We start from the raw sequence: 12,979 nt of genomic DNA, 5'->3' as shown, positions 1-12,979 counted from the left end.
TCTAGATATAATAGAATTACTTGAGATCTACATTATATTTAGTAGATGGATTTAACTTGATTTCAGGGTAATTTGTAACTAATGTGCAAGGAATTATATAAAAGCAAGTTATTTCAAGTGAGGAATTTTATCAGGATGTAAGTTATTGCATGCCAATGTGATTTACACAATTGCGATGTGTTTTCATACATTAAAAAAAAGTTACCAAACATTTTTCATCAAGACAATAGCTTTCAATAAGTAAGGCTACTAGTGGAAGGACAACAGAAAATGCTGGAATCACTCAGCAGGTCAAGCTGTGAAAAGAATCACATCACAGCTGATTTCCACTTTTGAAGTGGGAGCACCTCCCTGAAGTCCACATTTGACGAGCCTAACCGACTCAACAGGTTAGCGAGAGCGAGCGACTACAAGGACGCACGCCGGCGCGCGCGCGGCGGGACCAGCCGCGGTCACGGAGTGCGCGCGCGGCGGTGGGCCAGGCTTTGTTGTGAGGCTGGGGACGCGCGGCAGGGCCCGGGTGGAAAACGTCTGTCTCGGGACAAAGAATCGGGTCTGCGCTCGAGCGGCGCCTGTTGGCCGTTGGGGCGCCATGTATGCGTTCTGGCTTCTTGTGGTGTAGCGCGGCGGGCTAGGCGGACAGCTCGGAGTGGGTATCTCCCTATCTCTGCTCTTCTCTAATGGCGTCCCGTCGGTGCCCGGAGGCGGCGGGCTCGAGTTCGGGGGAGCACTCGCCGAGCCCGATGTCTGCTCACCACGACCCGGCCAGGGAGTTGTTCGAGGGCTGCCGGAACGGGGACGTGGCCCGGGTGAAGAGGCTGGTGAGGGCGGACAATGTGAACGCCAGGGACACGGCAGGGCGCAAATCGACCCCTTTGCATTTTGCTGCAGGTAAAAGAAATAACCGTGGTTCGTTTCCCCCCACCCCGCCACATTTGCCCGCTCCCCCTCGGGGCGGCGCTGACCGAGGCCCAGGTTGCTGCCGAGGCTGGTTTTCCCCAGACCTGAAGTTGCCATTTTTTTTTGCTTTTTAATCTCGTCTTGAAGCGAGCCCTGATTGCACGGGCGCGTCCAGCAGAACTTGAGTCGTTTTGTGTGCATTCAACTAGAGTTACCGAATGCAAAAGTTTTTTATATATTTATATATCGGTTTGGTGTTTACCGCTGCCGAAGTTAATTTCATTTATTTACAGCTTTTGTTTTTTCAATTGTTAATATTCTAAAAGGAGAAAAAACCACGATGCAAACTGCTTTTGCAAATATCAGTGGACTGCGATCAACAGACATGTATAAACATTATAATGTGCAGTATTGAAACAAGGGGCAGGGCTTCTTGGTAGGAATGCACTTGCTGTACCACTGTTCTCATAATGTGAATAGTCGTGATTTATTTGGAGTTTGGTAGTACAGTGTAAAGGAACTGTAGATCTTTGAAGATTTTATATATATATAAAATAAAAAATACGAGGGAAATTATTTTGTGCAGCTGGCCCCACATCCATATAGATGAGCTGGCCAGTGCAGTGAGCTCATTGTGCCTGTTGCTGCTGTATTGCATGTTGCCTGGGAGACATTACAGGTGGGTGGGAACTCGCAGTTGCAGTCTGCTCAGCCTGGCCATCATCTCATCATTTAATGTCTTTTTAATGCATTTGAAGTTTGCTTATTAGCAATTCTTCTGCCAATGACGACTGATGCAATATTTAAGCAGCAAAAATATATCTAACATTTTTAATATTTTGCCATTTTTCCACTTGTATAATTCTTCTAAGAGTTGCAAATTATTACAGGGATTTCTAATTTTCAGTGTTTCTCACCATGGCAGTGTGTAGTGCACTGCAAAGAGCCTGACCTGGTACAAAAATCACAACTTTTTCTTAGTCTATGGACAGAATTATTAGAATTAACTTTGGTAACTAAGTCTCTAATTTGTCATAAGGTAGCAGGTGGGTTATTTGAGAAATTAAAATGGATCTTTTGCTGGCTCTACTCCTGATTGGTATTATAATGAAGGAGGAAGAGACCCGAGACAGAAGGCCTGGAAAGTGAAGCACCATCAACAGAGACATTATCTCATACACAAGTACCCTGCCTAGAGAGTGTATAGGTCTTGACTGACATTCCAGGAGATAGAGGAGCTGCACTTTACAAAAGAGGCCATCGGCCGACTCTGCAACTTGCTCAGCGATGACGTAAAGCCTTGGACCATACGCAGCAGAACCTTAACTGTAGAATTGTAGGTAACCACAGCCCTCAACTTTTATGGGTTTGGATCCTTCCAGGCATTTACAAGTGCAGGATTAGTCAAGGGGCAGTGAGGGCCTGTATTTACAAGTAACTGATGCCATTTTCCATATGGCTGAGAAGTGGATCAGATTTGGAATGTCTGCAGTGGAGGAAAGGCAGAGGGCATTAAGTTTCTACAGAATTTCTGGCTTCCCAGAGTTCTGGGGGCAATCGATGGAACAGTCCCCTTCAGAACAGTCTCCTTCAGAACCCACAAAGCTACACAAACAAAGGGCTACCACTCCCTCAATGCTCAGAAGGTCTGCGATGCCTGGCTGCACATCCTGCACATGAACACGCAGTGCCTATCACACTGCATTCATTGTGCGCAACTCAGTCCATCGCACGCATGCACGGGGCTTGAGGCCCAGTGAAAGGATGGATAATCGATGATAATGGCTTACCAAGAGGAATATCTGTTAAATGCATCCACCAGACAGGTGTTTAACAGGACCATCGGATGCCAGAGAGCCACTTCAGATGTTTGGACCGGTCTAGGGGTGTCCTCCAATGCTCCCTAGAGAGGGTAGTGAGGATAGTCTGCGTGTGCTGTGCCTGCACAACTATGCCATGACATTAGGTCTGAATCTAGACATATCGGGGAAGAAGCCAATCGACATAGAAGATCCTGGACTGCCGGAGCCAAGGGATGTGGAGCGTCCGCAGGAGGCATTGCTTAAAGAGGGCAGGGGGATCAGCACGGCTTGTGGTGCAAGCATTTTACCCAATGGACACCTCCGCAGAGGTTGCAACCAGAAGTAGGGTCACACACAGCTCTCTTTAGCTTCAAAGACTGTTTTATTACAAAAAATGTTAAAACTAATGTAAACTTTAGCAATTGTTACAACTTTGACAAATTTAAATATAGGTTTAATTCTTTGAATCAATTTTTATTGCTTAGCAACAATAACACTTCAGAAACAAGGTAGTCATCGAACAAGCGGGACATGGATGGTCACAATCTTCCAGCCAGGCAGCTTCCTTCTTGCTGATAAAGGAGGAGAAAGAGGAGGTACAGGAAATACTCTTTTAACCGGCACCTAAATAACCGGAAATCTCTCTTAACTGGCAAATTCAGTAGTAGGTTCAGGTAAGTTTTACTTTATATTAGTGGCCGTGTAACCGGGGTTCCTGGATCTGGCCGTGTAACCGGGGTTCCTGCACCTGTTGCCGTGCAACAGGGACTCCTGGCTCTGTGGCCGTGTAACCGGGACTCCTGCACAAGTGCCGTGTAACCACGGCTCCTGCACCTGCGGCCGTGTACGGGGCTCTCGTACCTTAGTAAGTATACCTCTCTGTTATCCGGACTTTTTGATCAACCGGCACCACGCCGGTCCCGTTAGTGCCGGATAAAAAAGAGTTTCCTGCAGTAGAGAGGAGAATTAAATTCCTCCACTCGCTCGCAGCACCCGACTTGGCACCAGCGCCTAGACAAGCCCTTCAACCAGCTACACTGTCTTCCAGTAAACACAACTGAAAAGGTGAGGTGTGGTGGAAAGATGGCCAGGCTGATGAGTCATGGACCTGTGGTTGGTCCATGCTGATAGCCACATGCTCCTGGGCCAAGGCTGCTGCTGCCTGCATTCAGGAGGGAGATGCAGAGTTGCCTTGTGTAGCCTGCCGTGTATAGGCGGCACTGTGCCTACTGTTGGATGGCTGGTGCCACCGCCCAGAGAGGTGATGGTAGCAGACACTTGGTGGCATCACCCACCCTTCCATTGTAGTCTTAATCTGCAGCCCCAGTCATCAGCCTAATGGCTAGCATGATGGCAGCCGTCAGATCCTGCAAGGTCTCAGCAAGAGACTGGAAGTCACGGCTCATCATTCCCTCCAGTCAGTCACTCAAAGCCTCGAGTAGAATTCTACCTTCCACCAGTGCTCCCTCACCGTCCTCTGCCAGGAGACCTACTGCATGTCCCAATGCAGCAGCCACCACCTGGATTTGGCAGATGGAATACAATACTGGAAAGTGTGAGGTTATGCACTTTGGCAGGAAAAATCGTAGAGCAAGTTATTATCTTAATGGCAAGAAACTGGAAAGTACTGAAGTACAAAGGGATCTTGGGGTCCTGGTGCACGAAACTCAAAAGGTTAGTATGCAGGTGCAGCAAGTGATTAAGAAGGCCAATGGAATGTTAGCTTTCATTGCTAGGGGGATAGAATATAAAAATAGGGAGGTATTGCTTCAGTTGTACAAGGTATTGGTGAGACCGCACCTGGAATACTGCATACAGTTTTGGTGTCCATACTTAAGAAAAGACATACTTGCTCTCGAGTCAGTACAAAGAAGGTTCACTCGGTTAATCCCGGGGATGAGGGGATGGACATATGAGGAGAGGTTGAGTAGATTGGGACTCATTGGAGTTCAGAAGAATGAGAGGCGATCTTATTGAAACATATAAGATTGTGAAGGGGTTGGATCGGGTGGATGCGGGGAGGATGTTCCCGATGATGGGTGAAACTAGAACTAGGGGGCATAGTCTTAGAATAAGGGGCTGCTCTTTCAAAACTGAGATGAGGAACTACTTCACTCAGAGGGTGGTAGGTCCATGGAATATGCTGCCCCAAAAAGCTGTAGAAGCTACATCATTACATAAATTTAAAACAGAAATAGACAGTTTCCTAGAAGTAAAGGGAATTAAGGGTTACGGGGAGCGGGCAGGAATTTGGACATGAGTCTAGGTTCGGATCGGACATGGCCCTGTGGGTAGCGGAGCGGGCCCAGGGGCCGTGTAGCCTGATCCTGCTGCTATTTCGTGTGTCTAATTCTGTTAGATTCAGGAGATGGTTCTGTGATAGTAGATTGGCGGTTAGGATCAGATCAGCCATGATCTTATTGAATGGCGGAGCAGGCTCGAGGGGCCGATTGGCCTACTCCTGCTCCTATTTCTTATGTTCTTTTCTTTTGGCCCTAACTCGGGGAGACAATAGCAGCTGAGGCATGTAATGAGAAATGAATAATTAGCAATCTTGTGCGAGGCCCCTTGGGGCGGAGCGATCATAATATGATAGAATTCTTCATTATGATGGCGAGTGAAGTAGTTGACTCAGAGACTAGGGTCCTGAATTTAAATAAAGGAAACTACAATGGTATGAGGCGTGAGTTGGGTAGGATTGATTGGGGAATGTCACTCAAAGGGTTGACGGTGGATAGGCAATGGCAAACATTTAAAGATCGCATGGATGAACTACAGAATTTGTTCATCCCTGTTTGGCGTAAAAATAAAACAAAAAAGGTGACTCAACCGTGGAAGGAAAATTAGGGATAGCATAACATCCAAGGAGAGGACATATAAATTGGCCAGAAAAAGCAGTAAACCTGAGGATTGGGTCAAGGATGTCACTGAACGGCTGCAGGGCATTCTGAAGGGGGAGGGTGAACAGTCAGAGGTCGTGGTTCACATTGGGACCAATGACATGGGTAGGAAGAGGGATGAGGTCCTGCAGCAAGAATTTAGGGAGCTAGGTTGCAGATTAAAGAGCAGGACCTCAAAGGTTGTAATCTCTGGATTACTCCCGGTGCCACGTGCTAGTGAGTATAGGAATAGGAGGATAGAGCAGATGAATGCGTGGCTAAAGAGTTGGTGCAGGAGGGAGGGCTTTAGTTTCCTGGATCACTGGGCCTGCTTCTGGGGAAGGTGGGACTTGTACAAGTCGGACGGGTTGCACCTGAACCAGAGCGGGACAAATATCCTTGCGGGGAGGTTTGCTAGCACTGTTCGGGGGGGTTTAAACTAAAATGGCAGGGGGTTGGGAACCTGAGCAGGGAGACAGAGGAAAGGGAAACAGGGATAAAAGCAAAAGATAGGAAGGAGAAAAACAAAAGTGGCAGTCAGAGAAATCAACAGTTTAAATCAAATGTGGCCACAGTAAATAATTCTAATAGGTCTAAGAGCGTTAAAAAAACAAGCCTGAAGGCTTTGTGTCTTAATGCGAGGAGCATTTGTAAAAAGGTGGACGAATTGGCTGCGCAAATAGAGGTAAACGAATATGATTTGGTTGGGATTACGGAAACGTGGCTCAAGGATGGCCTAGACTGGGAACTCAACATCCAGGGGTTTTCGATATTCAGGAAAGATAGGCAAAAAGGAAAGGGAGGTGGGGTAGCATTACTGGTTAAAGAAGGGATTAATACAATTGTAATGAAGGATATTCGCTCAGATGATGTGGAATCTGTATGGGTAGAATTGAGAAATACTAAGGGGAAAAAAACATTAGTGGGGGCGGTATATAGACCTCCCAACAGTAAGGCGGAGGTTGGGGATGGCATTAAAAGGGAAATTAAAGAAGCGTGCAATAAGGGCACAGCAGTCATCATGGGTGACTTTAATCTACATATAGATTGGGCCAACCAAATTAGTAACAATACTGTGGAGGAGGAATTCCTGGAGTGTTTACAGGATGGTTTCCTGGACCAATATGTCGAGGAACCAACCAGAGATCAGGCCATCTTAGACTGGGTATTATGTAACGAGAAAGGATTAATTAGCAATCTTGTTGTACGAGGCCCCTCGGGTCGGAGGGATCATAATATGATCGAATTCTTCATTAAGATGGAGAATGAAGTAGTTGACTCAGAGACTAGGGTCCTCAATTTAAATAAAGGAAACTACGATGGTCTGAGGAGCGAGTTGGGTAGGATTGATTGGGGAATGGCACTCAAAGGGTTGATGGTGGATAGGCAATGGCAAACATTCAAAGACCGAATGGATGAGCTACAGAATTTGTTCATCCCAGTTTGGCATAAAAATAAAACAAAAAAGGTGACTCAACCGTGGCTAACAAGGGGAGGACATATAAATTGGCCAGAAAAACAATAATCCTGAGGATTGGGAGCAGTTTAGGATTCAACAAAGGAGGACAAAGGGATTAATTAAGAAAGGGAAAATAGAATATGAGAGTAAGCTAGTAGGGAACATAAAAACTGACTCAAAGCTTTTATAGATATGTGAAGAGAAAAAGATTGGTGAAGTCAAGCGTAGGTCCCTTGCAGTCAGAATCAGGGGAATTTATAATGGGAAACAAAGAAATGGAAGACCAACTAAATTCATACTTTGGTTCTGTCTTCACAAAGGAGGACACAAATAACCTCCCAGAGATGCCAGGGAACATAAGGTCTGATGAAAGGGTGGAACTGAAAGAAATCAGTATTTGTAGGGAAATGGTGTTAGGAAAATTGATGGGACTGAAGGCCGATAAATCCCCAGGGCCTGATAATCTCCATCCCAGGGTACTTAAGGAAGTGGCCCTAGAAATAGTAGATGCATTGCTGGTCATCTTCCAGAACTCGATAGACTCTGGAACAGTACCCATGGATTGGAGGGTAGCTAATGTTACACCACTATTCAAAAAAGGTGGTACAGAAAAAGCGGGGAATTATAGACCGGTAAGCCTGACATCGGTAGTGGGGAAAATGCTAGAGTCTATTATAAAAGATGTAATAGCAGAGCACTTGGAAAGCAGTGACCGGATCGGACAAAGTCAACGTGGATTTACAAAAGGTAAATCATGCTTGACTACTGGAATTTTTTGAGGATGTAACTGGTAAAATAGATATGGGAGAACCAGTGGATGTGTTTTATTTGGGCTTTCAGAAGGCTTTCGATAAGGTCCCACATAAGAGATTAGCGTGCAAAATTAAGGCACATGGGATTGGGGGCAAGGTATTGACTTGGATAGAGAACTGGTTGGCGGACAGAAAGCAAAGAGTTGGAATAAACGGGTCGTTTTCCGAGTGGCAGGCAGTGACTAGTGGGGTACCACAAGGATCGGTCCTAGGACCCCAGCTGTTCACAATATATATTGATCTAGACGAGGGAACTAGATGTAATATCTCCAAGTTTGCAGACGACACAAAGCTGGGTGGGCGTGTGTGCTGTGAGGAGGATGCCGAGAAACTCCAGTATGATTTGGACAGGTTGGGTGATTGGGCAGATGCAGTATAATGTGGATAAATGCGAGGTTATCCACTTTGGTGGCAAAAACAGGAAGGCAGATTATTATCTGAACGGCAATAGATTGGGAGAAGGGGAGGTGCAACGAGACCTGGGTGTCCTTGTGCACCAGTCACTGAAGGTAAGCATGCAGGTGCAGCAGGCGATTAAGGCGGCAAATGGTATGTTGGCCTTTGTAGTGAGAGGGTTCGAGTACAGGAACAAGGATGTCTTGCTGCAGTTGTACAGGGCCTTGGTGAGACCACATCTTTAGTATTGTGTGCAATTTTGTTTGCCTTATGTGAGGAAAGATGTTCTTGCCATGGGGGGAGTGCAGCGAAGATTCACCAGACTGATACTTGGGATGGCAGGAATGATGTATGAGGAGAGATTGGGTCGATTGGGATTATATTCGCTGGAGTTTAGAAGAATGAGAGGGGATCTCATTGAAACTTATAAAATTCTAACAGGGCTAGACAGACTGGATGCAGGAAGGATGTTCCCGATAGCGGGGGAGTCCAGAACCAGGGGTCACAGTCTAAGGATAAGGGGTAGGCCATTTAGGACAGAGATGAGGAGGAATTTCTTCACCCAGAGAGTGGTGAACCTGTGGAATTCTCTACCACAGAAGGCAGTTGCGGCCAATTCATTAAATATATTCGAGAAGGAGTTGGATATATTTCTTAAGGCTAAAGGGGTCAAGGGATATGGGGAGAAAGCAGGGACAGGGTACTGAATTTAGATGATCAGCCATGATCTCATTGAATGGCGGAGTAGGCTGAGGGGCCAAATGGCCTACTCCTGATCCTATCTTCTATGTTTCTATGGGTTGTCCAGCTTAGTGAAGAAATTACATTCAGTTGTCACATTTATTCACGAGAGAAGGGGTTTCTGTATGTGTTTAGGTGTAGTGCTACATATGACCCAGAACAAAGAAATGGGTAAAGAAGATTCTGCAGGAGATGCTACATAGTGTTAGCACAATGGAGCTTTCGCGAGAGAGAGAGATTTGCTACTGGAATGGGTTAATGTGCTGTAAATCACTTGGATGTCACCCTGACAAAGTTGATATTTTTGAGACTCTAAGCTTTTTTTCCTCATTATTAAGCACCAGACTGACACTGAAATAATAAAAGTTAAAAGCACACTTACTTTGTGCTCTAGACATATTCTCCTATGGACCTTATTCTGCCCAGAATAAGACTGACATTCTACAAAATGCACTAACCATTTCAGTATAAATATTTTAGAAATGAAGGCCAACATCAAGAACTTGATAATGAGGTTAAGTTTGATTTGAAAACTGTTACCCTGTTAGCCTGAGCTACACAGTCCATTGAAGATCAGCCAACCTACAAATTTGACTAAGTTGCTGACCTACATGCAGAAGCTCATTTAAGGCTGAACCAACAGACAGCAACAACTTCTGTTTGAAAGTCTGCTTTGGATGCGTCCCTTATGAAACTGGAGCTTCTATTATTGATAACAGTGAATTGATTAAAATATGCCTGTATCGTGTTTTCAGCTTGTCACATTTGGAGACTAGTAGTACCACTGAGTATATAAATGTGGTGTGGAGATGCCGGTGTTGGACTGGGGTGGACAAATGTAAGAAGTCACACAACACCAGGTTATAGTCCAACAGTTTTATTTGAAATCACAAGCTTTCGGAGCGCTGCTCCTTCGTCAGGTGAAGTGGAGAGATGCACGAGGTGTGATAAATGGCAGTTAGAAAGATTACCTGTAATCATCTGGCATTATTCTCTGACTATATAAGCTGTGTCTTTATGCATCTCTCCACTTCACCTGACAAAGGAGCAGTGCTCCGAAAGCTTGTGATTTCAAATAAAACTGTTGGACTATAACCTGGTGTTGTGTGACTTATATACATATATAAATGTGGATGTGGACATGGCAGAGAGACTGAGACAATGGACTCTGCTGATTCTTTTGAAGGAATTCCTACTTCTGGATTTGTCACCTGATGGGCTTCAGTCTATATTTAAGAACTGATTTGGATACAAATGACAAAGGGTTACAAGTAAGAAAAAGCGCTGGATACTTTAAAGCTGCTGATATTTTACCTGAAAAAGATTGACTGACTAAGCTTCCATCCCATAACTTGGGGGCTATTACTGGATGCACGGTGCTTCAATGTACAGATCCATCACTTGTAAGAGAGACAGCTATTGAACACTTATGCATACTTTATATCTCGTTAGGGTTCCAAAGGACTCCTGTGGAATTTAAAGATGCAGAAGTGGAACAACTGAAAGCCATCAAAGTTGTTAAATGAGTTTTACAGTCAAGCTGTCATTTAAACGTTCACCAATATGGGCAATTATCTGTCAAAATGCAGTTGAAGACTCTACTCGTCACAATTTTTAAAGGATTTACTGACGAGCAAATGAAGAGGTCCAGATCCAGTTCCCCAGAGATTTTCTTGGAACTCCACAAAGGATAGAAATTCCTTCAGCCTCCCTCAAAAACCGGTTAGCATTGATGCTTGCAATTACTTTGCTGAGATACTTTAAGCTGTCTCGACATAGGGAAAGGGCAATGATATAAGGGAAAGGGCAATGATATAAGCAAAAAGTAATAGGATGTTGGGGTCTGATCAGGAGTCTAGGCAAACATCTTGAGGGTATTATGCTGCTGGCAAGTGCAGTGAACATAAGTGCTGTCCCTCATCTGATTACCACTGTTGAACGACTCACTCCTGTTACTAAATTACACAAAAATCACTAGCTGCCTCCTTTGGCGAGCTTTTAAATCGTGATGTTGGAATCCTTGCTCTCAAATACTCTTGAGACTTGCTTCAGTGCTTAATTGCTACACCTGCCATCCAGTGGATTGCTGTAAAAGATTTAGGAAATGCTGCAATTGGAGTATCAACAAAAGATGGAAAAGTACTGCACTGAATTGTTGTCTGCAATGAATTCTGTGATTGATGAGTCTAAACCAAACAATCTCATAGCAGTTAGGATCAGCTGCAAAAGAATTATGCAAATTCTATTCTTGCCAATGTAGCACTTGCAATTGAGCCTTTTTTTGAAATTAAACATGATAGTGTGGCATTTAAGTACTTAGAAAGCTAATCCGATTTGGAAATATGCAAAGGAACTCTGCATCTTCCAACATTCAATGGAATCTGGAACAATACCCATGGATTGGAGGGTAGCTAATGTTACCCCACTATTCAAAAAAGCTGGTAGAGAGAAAACGGGGAATTACAGACCAGTAAGCCTGACATCAGTAGTAGGGAAAATGCTAGAGTCCATTATAAAAGATGTAATAGCAGAGCACTTGGAAAACAGTGACAGGATCGGACAAAGTCAACATGGATTCACAAAAGGTAAATCGTGCTTGACTAATCTACTGGAATTTTTTGAGGATGTAACTGGTAAAATAGATAAGGGAGAACCAGTGGATGTGGTGTCTGGACTTTCAGAAGGCCTTCGATAAGGTCCCGCATAAGAGATTAGCGTGTAAAGTTAAGGCACATGGGATTGGGGGCAAGGTATTGACTTGGATAGAGAACTGGTTGGCAGACAGAAAGCAAAGAGCTGGAATAAACTGGTCTTTTTCCGAGTGGCAGGCAGTGACTAGTGGGGTACTGCAGGGATCGGTCCTTGGACCCCAGCTATTCACAATATATATTAATCTAGACAAGGGAACTAGATGTAATATCTCCAAATTTGCAGACGACACAAAGCTGGGTAGGCGTGTGTGCTGTGAGGAGGATGTCGAGAAACTCCAGGATGATTTGGACATGTTGGGTGATTGGGCAGAAACATGGCAGATGCAATATAACGTGGATCAATGTGAGGTTGTCCACTTTGGTGGCAAAAACAGGAAGGCAGATTATCTAAATGGCAATAGATTGGGAGAAGTGGAAGTGCAACAAGACCTGGGTGTCCTTGTGCACCAGTCGCTGAAGGTAAGCATGCAGGTGCAGCAGGCGGTTAAGAAGGCAAATGGTATGTTGGCCTTCGTAGCGAGAGGGTTTGAGTACAGGAACAAAGATGTCTTGCTGCAGTTGTACAGGGCATTGGTGAGACCGCACCTTGAGTATTGTGTGCAGTTTTGGTCGCCTTATCTGAGGAAGAATGTTCTTGCCATGGAAGGAGTTCAGCGAAGATTCACCAGGCTGATACCTGGGATGGCAGGAATGACGTATGAGGAGAGATTGGGTCGATTGGGCTTGTACTCACTGGAGTTTAGAAGAATGAGAGGTGATCTCATTGAAACTTATAAAATTCTGACAGGACTGGACAGACTAGATGCAGGAAGGATGTTCCCGATGGTCGGGGAGTCCAGAACCAGGGGACACAGTCTAAGGATAAAGGGTAGGCCATTTAGGACAGAGATGAGGAGGAATTTCTTCACCCAGAGAGTGGCGAACCTGTGGAACTCTCTACCACAGAAGGCGGTGGAGGCCAGTTCATTAAATATATTCAAGAAGGAGTTGGAGATATTTCTTAAGGCTATGGAGAGAAAGCAGGGACCGGGTACTGAATTTGAATGATCAGCCATGATCGCATTGAATGGTGGAGCAGGCTCGAGGGGCCGAATGGCCTACTCCTGCTCCTATCTTCTATGTTTCTATGCATTTATGGAACACATCTATTCACCATGAACAATTTGCTGTTGCATCTTGATGACCAGAAAAATGATGTAATAAAGAACTTCAAATTGGTGCTGAAATTTGGTCCATTAATGACATCAATCAACATATGCAAGATATTTCAAGAGCGTTC

General features: G+C 44.9%; 1 protein-coding gene across 4 annotated transcripts in view; it reads left to right on the top strand.

The window, feature by feature from the left end:
• Positions 1-419: 419 nt before the first annotated feature.
• Positions 420-12,979, top strand: part of LOC147113575 (poly [ADP-ribose] polymerase tankyrase-2) — an 83,446-nt gene continuing 70,886 nt past the window's right edge. For 2 of the 4 annotated variants that reach the window (XM_085994821.1, XM_085994819.1), the window contains exon 1: positions 422-891. In XM_085994821.1, coding sequence (XP_085850947.1) covers positions 681-891 — 211 coding nt within the window. In that variant the 5' untranslated portion in view covers positions 422-680. Of the gene's footprint in view, positions 892-12,979 lie in introns of all 4 variants that reach the window. The other 2 variants (XM_085994817.1, XM_085994818.1) reach the window with 2 other exon arrangements.

The sequence above is a fragment of the Somniosus microcephalus genome, chromosome 8, assembly GCF_052327205.1.
Source record: "Somniosus microcephalus isolate GS21.2 chromosome 8, FLI_Smic_1.0, whole genome shotgun sequence".
NCBI lineage: Eukaryota > Metazoa > Chordata > Chondrichthyes > Squaliformes > Somniosidae > Somniosus > Somniosus microcephalus.
This window is presented reverse-complemented; position numbering and strand designations above follow the sequence as displayed.